Genomic DNA, 18307 nt, shown 5'->3' with positions numbered 1-18307 from the left:
ACCTCTCTGTCTTCATAATTTTAATATGACAGCCAGACCTGTACCGTGGGCGAATGAAGAGGTCGAGACTTTTCTGTCTTTGGTGGCGGACCAAAGAATACAGAGGTAGCTGGACATAGAAAGTTTATCAGGAGGTCTCTGAGCGGATGGCCGCCCACATATACAGTAGACTGTATATAAAGAGGACAATGAAGCAGTGTAGGGAGAAGCTGAAAAAGCTCAAAAGTGACTATCGGTCCACCAAGGACCACAGCGGCCGGCGTGGGTCAACCAGGAGGTGTTGGAAGAGGTTTAATGGAAGCTATTTACTGGCACCACACCGCCAGCAACAGGAGGGAGACTCAGCTGCTGCATTGTTGGAGACGTTCAAGAATGGTGAGTGTTTTGTGACTTCAGGAAACTTTTACATCATTTATCCCATTGGTGGCAAGCTTCTTTTAAACAAACAAGTATATTTAGAAAGTAACGTTGTTGTCTCCTGTAGCAGACAATAAGCTATCTAGTTAGCCATCGGCGCTAGCTAGTTAGCCATCAGCGCTAGCTCCGTGCTCTGCTTGTATTTCGTGCTGCTGTTTCTAACGTTTAGCTCTCAGATGCTAATGCATCAGTCTGCATGACGAACTAAGCTAGTGGTCGTACAGGTTTATTTTTTTCACAAGTTACAATGTCGTATTTTTCGTGTACTTAGGGTGAATGTTTATTTCTGTTCAAGAATCCCTTTCCACGTACAAAGCCTACTCCACCTCCGTCGCGGAGCCCCCAGCTCCCCTGCCTCCTCTCTACCACCAGCAGCGGCTCCTCTCCAGCACCAGCTTCGACACCAGTACCAACTCGGACACCGACCCTGTCAACATCAACGTAACAGCAACGTCTTATCACTGGTAAGACACGGTAAACAGAGACCATGGCTGATTTTCGCATTATTATTATTGCAGGTGTAAATGCCTGCAAGCATGATCAGAACAGTGAGACCAACGACCAAGAATTCAGACAGGTGTAAATGCAAACTGTGCAGCAGCCAGCTCAGGAACGCCTGATGAAAGCTACATGTAGCTACAGTGACACATAAACAGAACACATGCAGCTCCATTTTTTTTCCATTGACTTAACAAGCAAGCCACTCTAATTTACTTTCTGGTGCAACGTAGTATTGCAACCATTCTTCTTATAGTCACTAGGTAACTGTGAAGCTGAATGAAAATATACATAGAAATAAGAAAACACAGCTGTTCTTAGGAACTCCAAAATGTGCACGAGATGAAATGAAGTTCACACCATGTTGTTTTTAGTTGTGGTGGAGGAGATACTATTTGTGCTTCAGTTAAAGTAAAGAGTGCCAAAAATTTATTAAAGTAAAACAATCAAAGACATGATCATGATTGAAAATCAATGGACAGGTGGCTAAACACATCACATAGCTGTGGAGTCTTTCAAGCTCCTGGGGACTACAATCTCTCAGGACCTGCAGTGGGAGACGAACATCCACTCCATCCTGAAAAAGGCTCAGCAGAGGATGTATTTCCTACGACAGCTGAGGAGACATGGCCTGCCACAGGAGCTGCTGATCTAGTTCTACACTGCAGTCATCCAATCTGTCCTGTGCACCTCTGGATCAGCCACACAGCAGGACAGAAACAGACTACAGTCTATAGTACGGACTGCAGAAAACATCATCAGAGACCCCACTCACCTTGGACATAAACTGTCTCCCCCCTCCCCTCTGGCAGGCACTATAGATCCCTGTACACAGAAATCACCAGACACAAAAACAGGTTCTTCCCCACTGCCATCACTGTAATAAACAGCTGAGCCATTCCTACACACATTTTTTTCACCATGAACAGCATTCTCTGCTTTTGCACTACTGTGTTTATAGCAATTATCATTTTGCTAATGTGTTTATTCCAGTCTAGCTGTAAATTTCTGTATATAGTTTTATTTAATTTTGCTATTTTCATTTTTCTTCCTGTTCCTCTTTCTATAGTTTCTTTATTTTTTATTATTCTCTTCCATATTCCTAGTGTGACACAAACAGCCGAAACCAAATTCCTTGCATGTTGTGTACTTACTAAAGCTGATTCTGATCACTTTTCTGTCTTTGGTCTAGGCAAGAGGAAAAGGTGCAACAGAAAATTGGACCTTCCAAGCGTACTTGTGGAGATGCAGGCTGAGAAGGAGCGGAACCAGCACCTAGCATGATGAGAACATCTGGTTGCGCCTCAGCGAGGCAAGAGAGAATGAAGCGGCCTTGCAGCGGGAGGAGATGGCCCAGAATGCTGCCTTCAACCAGTCATTCCTGGGTGTACTGGGGCAGCTGGTGCAAGCAGTGGGCAGCCAGCGAGTCCACCTCCCAGAGACTTGAGATTTAGTTGTATATAGTTTTACTTTTAGCCCTCTACTGTAGGAGAGGCCCACCACAGTTTGTACTTTGCACATTGTAAATAGTTTTGATTTTGCTGCTGACTAATAAACTATTTTGTGACTTATGTGATTGCATCATAACTTCTCATTTTGTCTGTTAAGACACTGGTAGGAAAAGAGTCAACAGTCTGAACCAAACAATTCTGTATTCCCTAATAATGCATTTATGTTTAATGGGATTTAACATGTTTTAACACAAACTCCTTTATGGTTCATAATTCCATTGACTGAATTACACCAAAGCAATACTGATTTATCAAACTGGAATATTCTTAAAACAGCTGTTTTAATGTTTTGGTGTTTAATTTGTCATGTAATCTTGCTAACCTTCACAAATAAACAATAGCATAGACACATCTGCAAAAGGTACAAAAGTTTATTGTCAGAATTGCATTAAAGAAAACAATAGCGGTCCGGGGACAGAAAAACAGAAGTATAACAAACAGAATAACTTTTAACTTCTGCATGACACGTAGTGCATCAGTGCATCCTGTACATCTCTGCCCTCCTCCTCTACACCTTGTGCTACTGCAGGCTCATGTGCTGCTGCTTCAGGTAAATCCCATGAAGTCTCATCAGAGAGCATCTGAAACACATACACAGCATACATATTTTAATACCTAATAGCGACAAACTGCAGCCATTACTGGGTCGTTCACAGGACTGATACACGATAGCTAGCGAACTAGCATTAGCTTACCTTCATATGTCGTCTAGTTCATATCCTCTTGTCTTCAGCTTGATACTGCTGCATCGCCTCCCAAACTCTCCTGTGTCTCCTGAGTGTTTCCACTCGCCGCTCTCAGCTTTCTCTGACTCTTCTATTACTTTGAATCTGACAGAAAGCCACAGACCGAGCAGCAGGTGAACCATCGTCTCCGTTATGTTGCGTTTGTGTCGCACGCAAATGACGTTAAGGGACTTTCGGCTCGCTGCGCTATGACGACTCCACCCACGATGAGGCTATATGGAAAAACAACTAAACCGAGACGAGCCGAGTCAGATACAATCTGGATGGCATTGCATTGGCCTCCAGTACTACTGTGAGGAACCTCGGTGTTATCTTTGACCGGGACATTTCCTTTAACTCACACATAAAACAAATCTGTAGGACTTCCTTTTTCCACCTGAGAAATATTGTGAAAATCAGGAACATCCTATCTCAGAGTGATGCAGAAAAACTAGTCCATGCATTTGTTACTTCTAGGCTTGACTACTGTAATTCCTTATTATCAGGTTGTCCCAATAGCTCTCTGAAACATCTACAGCTGATCCAAAATGCTGCAGCCAGAGTACTGACGGGAGTTAGCAAGAGAGATCATATTTCTCCTATACTGGTTTCTCTTCACTGGCTTCCTGTTAAATCTAGAATAGAATTCAAAATCCTTCTTCTGACATATAAAGCTCTTAACAACCAATCTCCATCATATCTTAAAGACCTGATAGTACCATATTATCCTAGCAGAACTCTTCGCTCTCAGACTGCAGGCTTACTTGTTGTTCCTAGAATCTCTAAAAGTAGAATGGGAGGCAGAGCCTTCAGTTATCAGGCACCTCTCCTGTGGAACCAGCTCCCAGTTTGGGTTCGGGAGGCGGACACCCTCTCTATTTTTAAGACCAGGCTTAAAACCTTCCTTTTCGACAAAGCTTATAGTTAGGGCTGACTGGGTAACCATGAGGGGGTCAGCTGGGGTCTTCATTTGCACAACTGACTTCCCCTCTTGACGTCCCTTTAGTCTGCCCCTAGTTATGCTGCTATAGGCCTAGGCTGCTGGGGATCCTCTTGATGCACTGAGCCCTTCTCTAACTACCTATGTATTTACTATATATACCGTTAATGCATTACACTAACTCTGTTTCTCCCTGTGTCCTTTCTCCGAGTGTCCCTGGTCCCAGAGCTGGATGCTTCAGATCTGTGGTTGTTCTCCCACCAACTGGCCTAGTCTCCATCATGTCCACTATGGGATGCTGCTGCTGACCTTCCTCCACCCCACTGCTTCCAGCTGCCCATTTCCACCAATCTGCTCTGCATCACTTTCACTATATTTGATATGCTCATCTCCAATTTTACTACCAGCTATATATGTAGTATATTTAATGCCGGAGCCGTACATCATAACAGGAAACTATGAATCAGTTTCATTGCTAGCTTGTACTTTGTATGTATCATCTATCTTATCATACATGTTTCCAACTGTGTGTTATATGTTCCTTGTTCCTCTCCCCCCTCTTCTCCCATCCCTCCCTCTCTACCTCTTCTGTCCTCCCACATAAAGAGCCGGGTTCTGCTCAAGGTTTTTCCACGGTTAAAAGGGAATTTTTTTTTGCCACTGTCGCCTTAGGGCTGCTCTGGGGGTTTATATGGGTTCTGTAAAGCGTCTTGAGACAATTTGACTGTAATTGGCGCTCTATAAATAAAACTGAATTGAAATGAATAAGAGTGTGGCTAACAGGTGAATTTGCCAGCTATAAGTATGACAAACAGTTGAAATTATTAGCTATAAATGTGGGTAATGGTTGAATTTGCTGGTTAGCAGTGTGGCTACCAGTTGGATTTGTTGGCTAAACATATGACTAACAGTTTAAATTCTTAGCTAGAAGTATGGCAAACAGTTTAAATTGTTAGCCAGAACAATTAACAGCTGAAATTGTTAGCTAACAGTTAAGGCAGTTGAATCTGTCAGCTATAAGTATGACTAACAGTTGAAATTGTTAGCTAAAATTGTGGCTAAAAGTTGAATTTGTTAGCTAGAAGTGTGGCTAATGAAGTTTTAAGATAAAAGTCTGTGAATCAGGTCTTCATGTTGGAGCCGCCCGAACCAAGAACCTAATATATTTCAACCATTTGTTTAAATATTTACTTATTTTCTGAAACTAGAAGCTTCGTCGGTGCAACAGAAACTTGACATAATGTTTCTAGAAAGTTGTTTTACTTTAAAGCTGGAAGATTAATTATTGTCTCCATATTTTACAATATATATATACAGTTGTGCTCATAAGTTTACATACTCTGGCAGAATTTATGATTTCTTGGCCATTTTTCAGAGAATATGAATGATAACACAAAAACATTTCTTTCACTCATGGTTAGTGTTGTGCTATAGTTTTTTATTATCAAACAACTGTGTTTATTCTTTTTAAATTATAATAGAAAGTACCCAAATGGCCCTGATCAAAAGTTTACATACCCTGGAGGTTTGGCCTGATAACAGGCACACAAGTTGACACAAACGGGTTTGAATGGCTACTACAGGTAACCATCCTCACCTGTGATCTATTTGCTTATAATCAATGTGTGTGTATAAAAGGTCAGTGAGTTTCTGGGCTCTTGACAGGCCCTTCATCTTTCATCCAGTTCTGCACTGACATTTCTGGCTTCTAAATCATGGGGAAAGCAAAAGAATTGTCAAAGGATCTGCAGGAAAAGGTAAGTGAACTGTGTAAAACAGGAAAGGGATATAAAAAGATATCCAAGGATCTGAAAATGCGTATCAGCAGTGTTCACACATTAATTAAGAAGTGGAAACTGAGGGGTTCTGTTGAAACCAACCATGGTCAGGTAGACCAACAAAAATTTCAGCCACAGCTGCCAGAAAAACTGCTCAGGATGCAAAGAAAAACCCACAAATAACTTCAGCTGAAATACAGGAGTCTCTGAAAAAAAATGGTGTGGCTGATTCAAGATGCACAATAAGGAGGCACTTGAACAAAAATGGGCTCCATGGTCGAGTCGCCAGAAGAAAGCCGTTACTACGCAAATGCCACAAAGCATCCCGCTTACAATATGCCAAACAGCACAGAGACAAGCCTCAAAACTTCTGGAACAAAGTCATTTGGAGTGATGAGACCAAAATTGAACTTTCTGGCCACAACCATAAACGCTACATTTGGAGAGGAGTAAACAAGGCCTATAATGAGAAGTACACAATCCCTACTGTGAAACACGGAGATGGATTGCTGATGTTTTGGGGATGTGTGAGCTACAGAGGCACAGGAAACAAGATGAATGCAGCATGTTATCAGAAAATACTGGAGGAAAACTTGCACTCATCAGCCTGGAAGCTGCACATGGGACATACTTGGATGTTCCAATATGACAACGATCCAAAGCACAAGGCCAAGTCTACCTGTCAGTGGCTACAACAGAATAAAGTAAAGGTTCTGGAGTGGCCATCTCAGTCTCCTGACCTCAATATCATTGAGCCATTCTGGGGAGATTTCAAACGTGCAGTTCATGCAAGGCAGCCCAAGAATTTACAGGAGCTGGAGGCTTTTTGCCAAGAAGAATGGGCAGCTTTACCATCTGACAAAATAAAGACCCTCATCTACAACTACCACAAAAGACTTCAAGCTGTCATTGATGTTAAAGGGGGGAATACATGGTATTAAGAAGTGGGGTATGTAAACTTTTGATCAGGGTCATTTGAGTAGTTTCTGTTGTCAATATGATTTAAAAAGAGTAAATACAGTTGTTTGATAATAAATGGCTTCACCCAACCACTTACCATGCGTGAAAGAAAATTTTTTGTTATCATTCATATTGTCTGAAAAATGACCAAGAAATCATAAATTCTGCCAGGGTATGTAAACTTATGAGCACAACTGTACTTCAGCAACAACCTGTGAGTGTTTTAATGGGTTTTTAAACAAAAAGCAAAACTTAGACACACCACACCACGTCAGGTTTCAGCTTAGACTTTATTTTTACTGTAAAAACAGGAGAATTGTTCCCTTCGTTTATTTCTCACAGTTCACATCTTTACAGTAGAATCTTCATAAAAACTTTAAGTGCCACGGATCAGTAACGTTACATGACTGTTCCTTATAAAGCTTTACTACACACTCATGCAGGGGTTTTACAGTTCTGTGATGTTCTGGTTTTATGAACCAACTTTAAGCTCTCAGGTTCTCATTTATCAGTTTTTATCATCTTTCGTCTACATGGGATGATCTAAAAGGTGAAAACAAAAAGTGATGTGCTGCAGTTCAGACCCCAGACTGTAAAAACACAACTTCTACTTTAACAAAATGAAACCAAAATATGTCAGAAAAGAACTTTTATGTTCTGGTGATATCATTTAGTAGCAGACTCTGAGCAACAGCGACAGACGGATGAAGATCTTCACTGTGTTGGTTGTTTTCTAGAGAACAATGGTTAGAAACCGCTGCGTGGACGACTCCGATAGTTTGACAGTATTTTAAAATCACAAAAACTCAGAAAGTCGCTTTAAATTGACCTCGAGGTAATTGATGCTACACGTTTAGCAAGCTAAGAGGTCTAACTTAGAAAGCTAAAGTGAATGAGTCAAAGTTAGCAGGCTTAAGTTAGTGAGTCAAAGTTAGCCATCTAAAGTGATTGAGCTAAAATTGGCAAGCAAATGTTAGTGGGCTAAAGTTAGCAAGCTAAGGTTAGCAAGTAAAAGTTTGTGAGCCAATGTTAGCAAGATGAATTTCGTGCGAAATTGGCGCACAACTTTAGCGAGCTAACGAGAGTAACGTTAGAAATGCAAACAAAAATCAGGATCATCTACATTCTCCTCGAACATTGTCTAAAACGATAAACGTTGCATGTGACCAAAACTACAGCATAAACTTTGACTAAATGTCCAGTTCTGAGGTGGTAAACACCACAAGGGGGCGCTGTTCTTTTGGATTCTTCCCATTTAAAGGCAACAACATCCACAGAAACATGAACAACCAAGAAAACGTTTGGTTAATGGCACAAATTCAAGAGTTGCATCTTAGCGTTTTTTTGCTAATGTTTATTTTGTGGGAGACCACCAGGTCTGTAGATTTCTGTTGTTTATTAGCAGCAACATTTTAATGCTAACAGATCATTAAGCTGCTCAGATCCTGTTTGTTGTTTCTACATTTTAATAAACACCAGAACCAGATGGCAGCAGAAACTTCTGACATATTTTTTATGAATCTAGAAGGACTGAACAGAAAAACAGAAGAAGCTCCAAATCCAGACAAATCCAGCATCTGAAAACTGAAGTTTTGGGTTCAGACTCAGACGAAGGAGACGCTGCAGGACGACTGGTTGATGGAAGAGCTTCAGGTTTAGTCTCTTTAGTCGTGGAGGTTCTCAGGAGAAGAAAAGCTGCTGGCAGAGCTGCAGAGTTTCTTCCGGACTCGATACCTCGTGTCCGACGGTCCGCGGGTCGCTGTAGATCTCGTAGTCGTTTCCTCCCTGAAACAGAAGGTTGGATTAACGAGCTTCCTGTTGTTGGATTAACGAGCTTCCTGTCGTCATCAAACACCTGAAAGAGTCTGACTGAGGTTTTAGTTCCACCAGAGTCTGACAGGAGTTCTAGAAACCAAACATCCCAAAACCATGAAACTGTCTGCGGTGATTTTAGGTCTTTATGTGGTGATTTTAGGTCTTTATGTGGTGATTTTATGTCTTTATGTGGTGATTTTATGTCTTTATGGGGTGATTTTTATGTCTTTTTGTGGTGATTTTATGTTATTTTTGTGGCATTTTTGCATCTTTTTGTGGCAATTTCTAAGTTTTTTGTTCTGATTTTGTGTCTTCAGTGCTGATTTATGTCCTTTTATGCAGTCTTTGCATCTTTTTGTGTTGATTTCATGTTTTAGTGGTGATTTTGCATCTTTTCATGTGTTTTTGTGGTGATTTTCAGTCTTTTTTAATCATGCTTTCATGAATGTTTTGGTGTTTGTGAGTCTTTTTGTGTTGATTTTGTGACGGGTGATTTTATTTCTTTTTGAGGTGATTTTTTTTGTCTTTTTGGTGGTAATTTAATGTCTTGCATATTTTTTGTGTTGATTTCACATTTTTGTGGCAATTTCACTCCTTTTTTTTCTGATTTTGTGTCTTTTAGTGGGGATTTAATGTCTCTGTCTTTTCTCATCTTTTTGTGTTGATTTCACATTTTAATCATGATTTGTGGTGGTTTTGTGTGTTTTTGTGGTGATTTTTCAATCTTTTTTTGTCACGATTTGATGAATTTTTTGGTGTTTGAGTCTTTTTGTGTCAATTTTGTGTCTCTTTTTGGTGATTTTGCTTCTTTTTAGCAGTGATTTATTGTCTTCTTGCATAATTTTGTGTTGATTTCAGGTTTTTCTAGTAATTTCACACTTTTTTGTGTTGATTTTCACCTTCAGGTAAACTGAATATTTCTGGTTTGTGCTTCACCACCTCTGGTTTTCGTTCAGGATTGATAAAGTTTGACCTCATCGTTTATCTAAAAGGCTGACTGAAGCCAGTGAAAGCATCAGACTGAGGCTCCTGATGATAAAAGGTTAACGCTGACGGTCCGTACGTTCTCCTGCAGCCATTAAACACTCACCGGTTTGGTTTTGTCTCCAAAGAAGTGGATGGTGGAGTAGCTGTCCTTCTCTACGATGCCCAGACAGTACCTCTTATCCCAGCCGTCAGGAAACACGTCGAAGCTGATCTGACCTCCTGCAGCGCGTTTAGAACAGGATTTACATTTAAACACCACGTTATTCTGCTGTCATTTAGAACACAGATGCTGCTCTGAACGACCTACCGATGGAGAACGAAAGGCCTTTTCCTTTGAATTCTTCCTTTAGAACCGACACAAATTTCTCCCTGATTTTCTCTTTCTGGAAGAAGCACAAAAGAAAAACTCACATCTGCCTTTTTTTTTTAACCTTTTTAGTCCAAACTGGAACGATTCAGTCAGAAAACGAGCTGAAATCTCGACTCAGTCAGAGAAATGAGTGAATTTAAGCAGGAAAAATGGAATTTTATAGTTTGAACGAGCAAAGCTGAAGCTGCTTTAATTCTACTGGAGGGAAAAGACAAATATTCTCACATTAAAAAGAAATTAAAGAAAACTTTACACCATTAATCAGTTATTAATTGTTTTTTTAACCCTTGTGTTGTCCTGTGGGTCAAACTGACCCATTTTAAAGTATGAAAATGTGGAAAAAAAAATAATTTTCACAGTGAAACTTGGGATGTCCACATTTTCAACATTGTTGGGAAATCTTTGAACATTTTTTGGTGAAAAAAAAGAAATGTTAAAAATGTTTCTTTAAGAACATTCACAAAAAAATAGAAGTTTTACTGATATATATGTAATCATTTTAGAAATTTTCAGGAATTTTTTTAAAAGATTTTTACTCATTCTTTCAAAATATTTACAAGAATTTTCTTGCCAAATTTGGGCGATTTAAAAAAAAAAAAATTTTAAGGACTTATTAGAATTTTCTTCCTGATGGTTTTGCAAATTTAAAGTTTGAAAATGCGGGGAAACAATATCACTTTAGATATTTTTAGGATTTTTTTTTGGAAGATTTTTACAATTTTTTTGAAAATATTTACAAGAATTTTCGTTCCAAATATTTTTGTTATTTTTGTCACACACGTGCACACACACGCGCACACACACACACACACACACACATATATATGTATATATATATATATATATATATATATATATATATATATATATATATATATATATATATATATATATATATATATATATGTATACGTATAGATATTTTTAGGATTTTTAGGAAGATTTTTACTCATTTTTTGAAAATATTTTCTTTAAATTTTTTTTTAAAATAATAGTTTTCAGGGAAACTTTTTTCCAATGATATATTTTCATAGTGAAAACTTCCACATTTTTAACATTTTTGGAAAATTTTTGAACATTTTTTGGTGTAAAAAAAAAAGAAATATTTTAAAAAAAAGTTTTTTTAACAACATTCTAACTAACCCTAACCTGAACGTTCTTAAAGAAAATATTAGAAGTTTCACTGATATATATGTAATCACTTCAGATGTTTTTAGGATTTTTTTGAAGATTTTTTACTCTTTTTAAAAAAATATTTACAAATGCTCTTTTAAAAATAAAACTTTTAAGTGAAACTTTTAAGGAATTATTGGAATTTTCTTCCTGAAGGTTTTGCAAATTTTCAGAAATTTGGGGAATTTTTTTGCTGAATTTTTGGATTTTTTTTCAGACAAGGAAACTATAATTTTTGGTTCCTGTAAATGAGGACAACAGGAGGGTTAAAGACATGTTTAAATACGTGAAATTTCATCAAAAACACTTCATTCAACGATTCACCAAATATAACTGTTTTTCATCAGATAGATTCTGTAAGAACCAAAGAATTTAGATTTAGAGGAAAAACACATATACATGGAATTATTCAGATTCAAAATGACTCAAAATTTGTCTAAAATGACACAAACATGCAAAAGTGACTTAAAACTGTCTGAAATGACATAAACTCACATAAAACTTCAAAAACTGTTCAAAACTGCATAAATAAATGCAGAATGGCTGAAAATAATATTCAAAATACATCCAAATTTGTCCAAAATAACATAAACTTGTGTAAAAAAATGTTCAAAAATGACTTAAAAACTGTCTGAAATGTCATAAATCTGTGAAGAATTGTTGAAAAAATATTTAAAAATTCCTCAGAACTTATTAGAAAATGATCCTGACGGGAAAATCCAACCTACTGGATGAATCAATAAATGCAGCTCGGCTCAGAAACAGAGAACAGAGGAACCGGTAGCTCAGAATATTCATGTCGGGTCTAAATGAACCACATCTATCTGTAATCTACTGATGAATCAGACATAAACGATGCGTTCTCTGACTGGTTCCGGTTCTACCTGGTCCAGCTCATAGAACTCCTTCCTCTCCTCCAGAGAACAGCTGCGACCGATCGGAGACACATTCAGCATGCCGTTACGGAACTCGATGAACGTTCCCCTGGAAGAACACAAACAGAGTCACAAACTAGAACCACGGACACCAGAACCATGGAGACGTTCTCTTCGTACCTCTTCCTGGGCAGCTTGATCCTGGACATGTAGTTCAGGCAGAAGTTGATGAAGTTCTGCAGGAGTTCTTCTCCCATGTGAGCCTGGATGGACTGAAAGAACATTTCCTGTCACATGACCGAACCACCCTCACATTCTACATTTACTTTCTACACTCAGGTTCTAATCTCAGGTTCTGTGTTCTGGTTCTACGTTCAGGTTCTAAGTTGAGTTTCTACATTCAGGTTCTATGATCAGGTTCTATGTTCAAGTTCTAAGTTGAGGTTCTACATTCAGGTTCTACGATCAGGTTCTACGATAGTCCCACCTGTACAGACAGCAGCGTTCCATCCTTATAGGCCACCAGTCCGTTCTCAGCAAACACGTAGTCCACCTTCTGGATCACTGCAACAGGAAGTGGACAGTCAGCCGGATGCTAACTATGCTAACAGGCAGATGCTAACTTGTAGATGCTAACGGGTAGATGCTAACATCTAGACATTAACAGCTAGATGCTAACAGCTAGATACGAACAGCTAGATGCTTACTGATAGACGTTAACAGGTAGATGCTAACTGGTAGATACTAACTGATAGATGCTAACAGGTAGACGCTAACAGCTAGATGCTAATTACTAGATGCTAACAGCTAGATGTTAACAGGTAGATGCTAACTGGTAGATGCTTACTGATAGACGTTAACAGGTAGATGCTAACTGGTAGATACTAACTGATAGATGCTAACAGGTAGACGCTAACAGCTAGATGCTAATTACTAGATGCTAACAGCTAGATGTTAACAGGTAGATGCTAACTGGTAGTTGCTTACTGATAGACGCTAACAGGTAGACGCTAACAGCTAGATGCTAATTACTAGATGCTAACAGCTAGATGCTAACTGCTAGATGCTAACAGCTAGATGCTTACTGGTAGACGTTAACAGGTAGATGCTAACTGGTAGATACTAACTGATAGATGTAAACAGGTAGGCGCTAACGGCTAGATGCTAATTACTAGATGCTAATAGCTAGATGCTAACAGCTAGATGTTAACAGGTAGATGCTAACTGGTAGATGCTTACTGATAGATGCTAACAGGTAGACGCTAACAGCTAGATGCTAATTACTAGATGCTAACAGCTAGATGCTAACTGCTAGATGTTAACAGCTAGATGCTAACTGACAGATGCTAACTGACAGATACTAACTGCTAGAAGCTAACAGCTAGATGCTAACTGCTCACCGTCATTCCCCAGCTGCTCCTGGATCTTACTGAGGTCTGATCCTCCAACGACTCCGACTCGAACCCGAGTCTTCAGCTTCTGCAGGAACGTGGACATTTCTGGAGTCACGACCTGAAAACACAAACGAAACACAAACGAAACACAAACTACGTTTAATGACAGTTAGTTTAGTTTTTGTGTTGATTTCAGATGTGTTTGTGGTGATTTTGTGTCTTTTTGTTGTATTTTTAAATCTTTTTGTAGTGGTTTTTTTGTGTTTTTTTTCATGATTCGATGAATTTTTAAAAATCTTTTTGTGTAGATTTTGAGTCTCCTTGTGGTTATTTTGCTACTCTGTGTTGATTTTGTGTCTTTGTGGCATTTTGTATTTTTTTGTAGCGGCTTTGTGTGTTTTTTATGATTTAATGATTTTTTTTGTTGTCTTTTTTGTAGATTTTGTGTCTTTTCAGTGGTGATTTAATGTCTTTTTGTATCTTTTTGTGTTGATTTCAGATGTTTTAGTGGTGATTTTGTATCTTTTTTGTGTCAATTTTGTCTCTTTGGTGATTTTGCTTCATTTTGCGGTGGTCTTGAGGTAATTTTGTGTCTTTTATCATAATTTGACGCATTTCTTGGTGTTTTTGAGTCTTTTTGTGTTCTTTTGTGTTGATTTCACGTTTTTCTGGCATTTTGACAGTTTTTGTTGTGATTTTGTGTTGATTTCAGATGTTTTTGTAGAATTTTTGCATCTTTTTGCAGTGGTTTTGTGTATTTTTTATCATAGTTTGAGGAAAATTTTTGGTGTTTTTGTGTCGATCTGGCGTCTCTTTTTGGTCATTTTGCTTGTTTTAGTAGTAATGTTGCGTCTTCTTAGTGGTGATGCTTGGACTCACGAACTGAAAACCAAAACCAACTACGTTTATTGACACAAACCTGCAGAGAGAAACTCTGTCATGTAGCACCAGGACGACTTTTATGAACTTCATGGATGCCAGTCACTTCTTGTTCCTAAATGTCCCGATACTTTGTGGACGTTTTAGTGGCTTTTTGTGCAGCGATCGCACGTCACCTGATTTTTAGACATTTTATTTTGTTTATACTGTATTTTGACACTTTTATTTTAAATGTATGACGCTAATACGACGTCTTTTTGGTTCCTCTGTGTGTCCAGGATGTATTTATAAGACACTGACAATAAAAATCTCCTATTCTATTATATTCTAAATCCTTTTAAGACACAGCATCTTTGCACATTCATTCTGCAGTGAGGAAACACTCTTCAGTTTATAAACCAGAAGAGAAAGAAACACAAGCTTCAGGCAGGCTGTAAAATCCTAAACAATTAGAAGTACAAGGCCTGATTAAAAAACAACAGCACCTATAAAAATAACCAGCTGTACTTTGTTTAATTTTGGCTGCCGGCCCTGTAGAAGGAGTCTTGTTGTGGTAAAGTTCTGGTTTGGTGAAGTTCCCTGGAAGTCCTGCTAGGACATAAAGTACATAAAGAGGTACATCTCCTTCTATTGGTTGAGCTCTTTCAATCTGTAAAAACACCTGGACTGGTTTTAATGTAGGACAGAGAAGATAAACAGCAAAACAGATAATTTCTTTCTTTCTGTTTGAGCCTGGCGGAGATAAGAACAAAGAGCGCAGAATAGCAGCACAAGAAGTGATTGGCATGCATGAGGTCCATAAAAGCCATCCTGGTGTTACATAGCAGAGTTTCTCTCTGCAGGTTTGTGTCAATAAACGTAGTTGGTTTGGGTTTTCAGGTCTTGAGTCCAAGCATCACCACTAAAAAGATGTAACATTAGTACAAAAAGAGCAAAATAACCAAAAAGAGACACCAGATCGACACAAAAAGACTCAAAACACCCAAAATATTAATCAAATTATGATTTAAAAAAAGACACAAAACTACTTCAAAAAGATGCAAAAATGCTACAAAAACATCTGAAATCAACACAAAATCACAACAAAATCTGTCAAATTGCCAGAAAAACATGTGACATCGACACAAAAAGATGCAAAAAGACTCACAAACACCAAGAAATGCGTTAAATTCTGGTAAGACACAAAATTACCTCAAAACCACCGCAAAAAGAAACAAAATCACCAAAAAGAGATACAATTGACAAAAAGAAAGACACAAAATCACCACAAAAACATCTGAAATCAACACAAACATACAAAAAGACATTAAATGACCACTGAAAGACCACTTTCTGTGGTTTTACTGGTCTGAATGGATTTACTGGTGTTTCTGGTTGTTAGCACGATGCTAGCAGAATCCAACGGAAACCCGGTTAGCATAGGCGCCGTTAAAGCTAGCAGCATGTTTGTTGATCACGAAATGTTGCTTTTTTTAATGTTCATGCTATAAGAACACGTCGCTGATTTATAAAATCTGTAGTTAGCTTGAATGTTTACTTCTAAAGCTCACAAACTACAAAAAAAACAAGCAAAGTGTTTCAATTTCTTTCGGTCCGTCAGACATTTCCGGGTTTCTCAAGAAGCTAGAATCGACAATTAAAACCAAATAATTGATTATTTGTTCGTGATCAGCAGGTTTGAAAGCTGTAGCTGACAGCTCGGTACTGTTTATCAGTTTATAAAGTTTTAAATCAGAGTTTAGCCGTTATTCAGCGGAACTATTCAGCTTCTGCGGAGCGATTTACGGTCGAGCCGGAAGTGGCATAACATAAGTTGCTGTCGTGTTTCTGTGAATGGACACGCGCACACACACGCACGCACTGACACACACCTGTCTCGCGGCCGTGAGCGTGCCGTCCACGTCAAACAGGCACAGCGTGGTCGTGTCCGTGTCGCTCATGTCGGTACCGGTCCGATCCTCCGGGTTCCTCCGGGTTCCTCCGGGTTCTCTGTAGTTCTTCAGTCCAGCTCAGAACTACAAATGCTGCCGCCGCAGAGCAGAGCAGAGCAGCTCCTCCTCCTTCTTCTTCTGTGGTGTTTGACGTAGAACTGAGCTGCGTGGCGCCGCCTGCTGTTCCCATAGATATACATAGAAGACTATTCATTCACTTATTCATATCTATGGCTGCAGCGGAGAGAAACGGAACCAGTCTGATGTCGCATGAGGATACCGGAAGAGGCGGGATCTTAACCGGAAGTTTATATTATATTAAGTTATATGTTATACTATATTATTTTATTTTATATTGTTTTGTATTATATTATACTATTTTTATGTTATATTACATTATTTTATATTATTTTATTTTACTTCATTTTATATTGTTTTATATTATACTAATTTGTTATATTATGTTATTTTATATTATATTACACTATATTACATTATTTTATATTATACTACATTATATTGTACGACACTATTTTATGTAATATTATTTAATATTATGTTATTTTGTATTATTTTATATTGTATTATATTATTTTATCTTATATTATATTACATTATATTATATTATATTATATTATATTATATTATATTATATTGTATTGTATTATATTATATTATATTATATTATATTATATTATATTATATTATATTATATTATATTATATTATATTATATTATATTATATTATATTTAGGGCTGGGCATGTTAACGCGTTATTGTCGCGTTAACATATCAATTCATTAACGCCGACAATTATTTTATCGTGCGTTAATGCAGTTTTTAAAAATTATTATTGTAACTGATGTTGTTGATGTTGAGGTTTCAATGTTTATTGTTCAGTTCCAGGTTTACCTAATGTCAGTGAACGTGGCATATTTAGTTATCTCACCTCTGATTGGCTGAGAGTCAGCAGTAGAGCGAGCTGGGAACGGCGGCTAATTCTGGAGCTAAGTTATGGGGTTTTTCTAGTTATTCTGCCGTTGGCTACGGCCCGCAGTAACCTGTGTTAAGGTTCAATAAACCACCAGAGAACCAGATAAAGTCTCACTCATTCATCACAGAGGGACGTCATCGCGTCTCACCCAAACTAACCCTGAAGGGAAGCTTCGGCAGAGTGGCTGCATTCAGCGTATGGGAGAAATAGAGATAAACTAAAACAAGACAGCCTAACAGCTGCAGAGAAGCAGTTAGCTGTAGACTGCATTCTGATTAGTATTGTCGAAGATGTCGGTCAGAGGACCAACGGATAGCGGCACGTATGCACCTCAACCTGCATCACTGGAAGGTTTTTTGTGTGAGGACATAAACCAGGACGAGAGTCCCTGATGCAGAGTCCGAGTCCGACCCACAGCCATTTGCTCTTTTCCCCATGATTTCTGTCACTCTCCACTGTCCTATATAATAAAGCCTAAAAAGGCCAAAAAAAAAAAAAAAAAGAAGTACAAGCATGGACTTCACAGACTAAAAAGTCTTCTGCAGTCAGTCCCAGCTGTGTACTTTTTCACCTCACTAACAGGACAGCTGCTACTGAACAAAGACTGTTTATGCTGCTCCCTGATGAAAGAAAGATGTTTCTGCTGGTACCAGAGAAAAAATAAGAATACAGATGTATAAATGTTAACTTGCTGTTGCTGGGAAGGTTCCTGTTATAATGTTGTGATTGTGGCTCTGGACTCTGAGGGTAACTTCTTTTTCTATTATATATAACAAACCAGATAAAATGTTAATGCAACTGCAGTGGCAAATAGCTCTGGCTTGATTTAATTACATTAATGTTTAAGTTGAGATTTACAAGAAATGTTTTAACTGCTGCTGTGTGAAGGGAATACTGCTGTTAAAAAGCACTTTATTTGTTTAAAGTGTTTGCAAACCAAATGTTACTGTATTTTTGTTCATATAGCAGCATTTTAAAGAATAAAAGTGCAGAATGTACTACTTTTAAACTCATTATTTAATTGAACGCATAACAGTGCATTAATTGCAATTAATTGCAG

The 18307-nt window shown here is 38.2% G+C and overlaps 1 protein-coding gene and 1 long non-coding RNA gene across 2 annotated transcripts; both read right to left on the bottom strand.

The window, feature by feature from the left end:
- Nucleotides 1-2779: 2779 nt before the first annotated feature.
- LOC129348802 (uncharacterized) lies at nt 2780-3425 on the bottom strand. Its single transcript, XR_008601493.1, has 2 exons — nt 3122-3425; nt 2780-3007 (listed from the first exon to the last, which is right to left on the bottom strand). It is a non-coding gene; the product is annotated as an uncharacterized LOC129348802 (long non-coding RNA).
- A 3675-nt stretch (nt 3426-7100) lies between these two features.
- pmm2 (phosphomannomutase 2) lies at nt 7101-16349 on the bottom strand. The gene is made up of 8 exons (XM_023296097.3): nt 16194-16349; nt 13450-13561; nt 12537-12613; nt 12230-12321; nt 12059-12158; nt 9939-10014; nt 9735-9850; nt 7101-8614 (listed from the first exon to the last, which is right to left on the bottom strand). The coding sequence occupies exons 1-8, from the start codon at nt 16260-16262 to the stop codon at nt 8510-8512; spliced, it is 747 nt and encodes a 248-aa protein (XP_023151865.1). The 5' UTR covers nt 16263-16349; the 3' UTR covers nt 7101-8509.
- Between the last annotated feature and the right edge of the window lie 1958 nt (nt 16350-18307).

Source organism: Amphiprion ocellaris, chromosome 4 (assembly GCF_022539595.1).
Source record: "Amphiprion ocellaris isolate individual 3 ecotype Okinawa chromosome 4, ASM2253959v1, whole genome shotgun sequence".
Classification (NCBI taxonomy): domain Eukaryota; kingdom Metazoa; phylum Chordata; class Actinopteri; family Pomacentridae; genus Amphiprion; species Amphiprion ocellaris.
Note: the sequence above shows the minus strand (reverse complement) of the source record. Positions and strands in the feature narration are given on the sequence as shown.

Coding starts and splice junctions, on each gene's coding strand:
- pmm2 (XM_023296097.3), bottom strand. CDS start 16,262: ATGAGCGACACGGACACGACCACGCTGTGCCTGTTTGACGTGGACGGC. Junction 13,562..16,193: donor CGCTCACGGCCGCGAGACAG/GTGTGTGTCAGT, acceptor TTGTGTTTTCAG/GTCGTGACTCCAGAAATGTC. Junction 9,851..9,938: donor AGGCCTTTCGTTCTCCATCG/GTAGGTCGTTCA, acceptor AACGCGCTGCAG/GAGGTCAGATCAGCTTCGAC.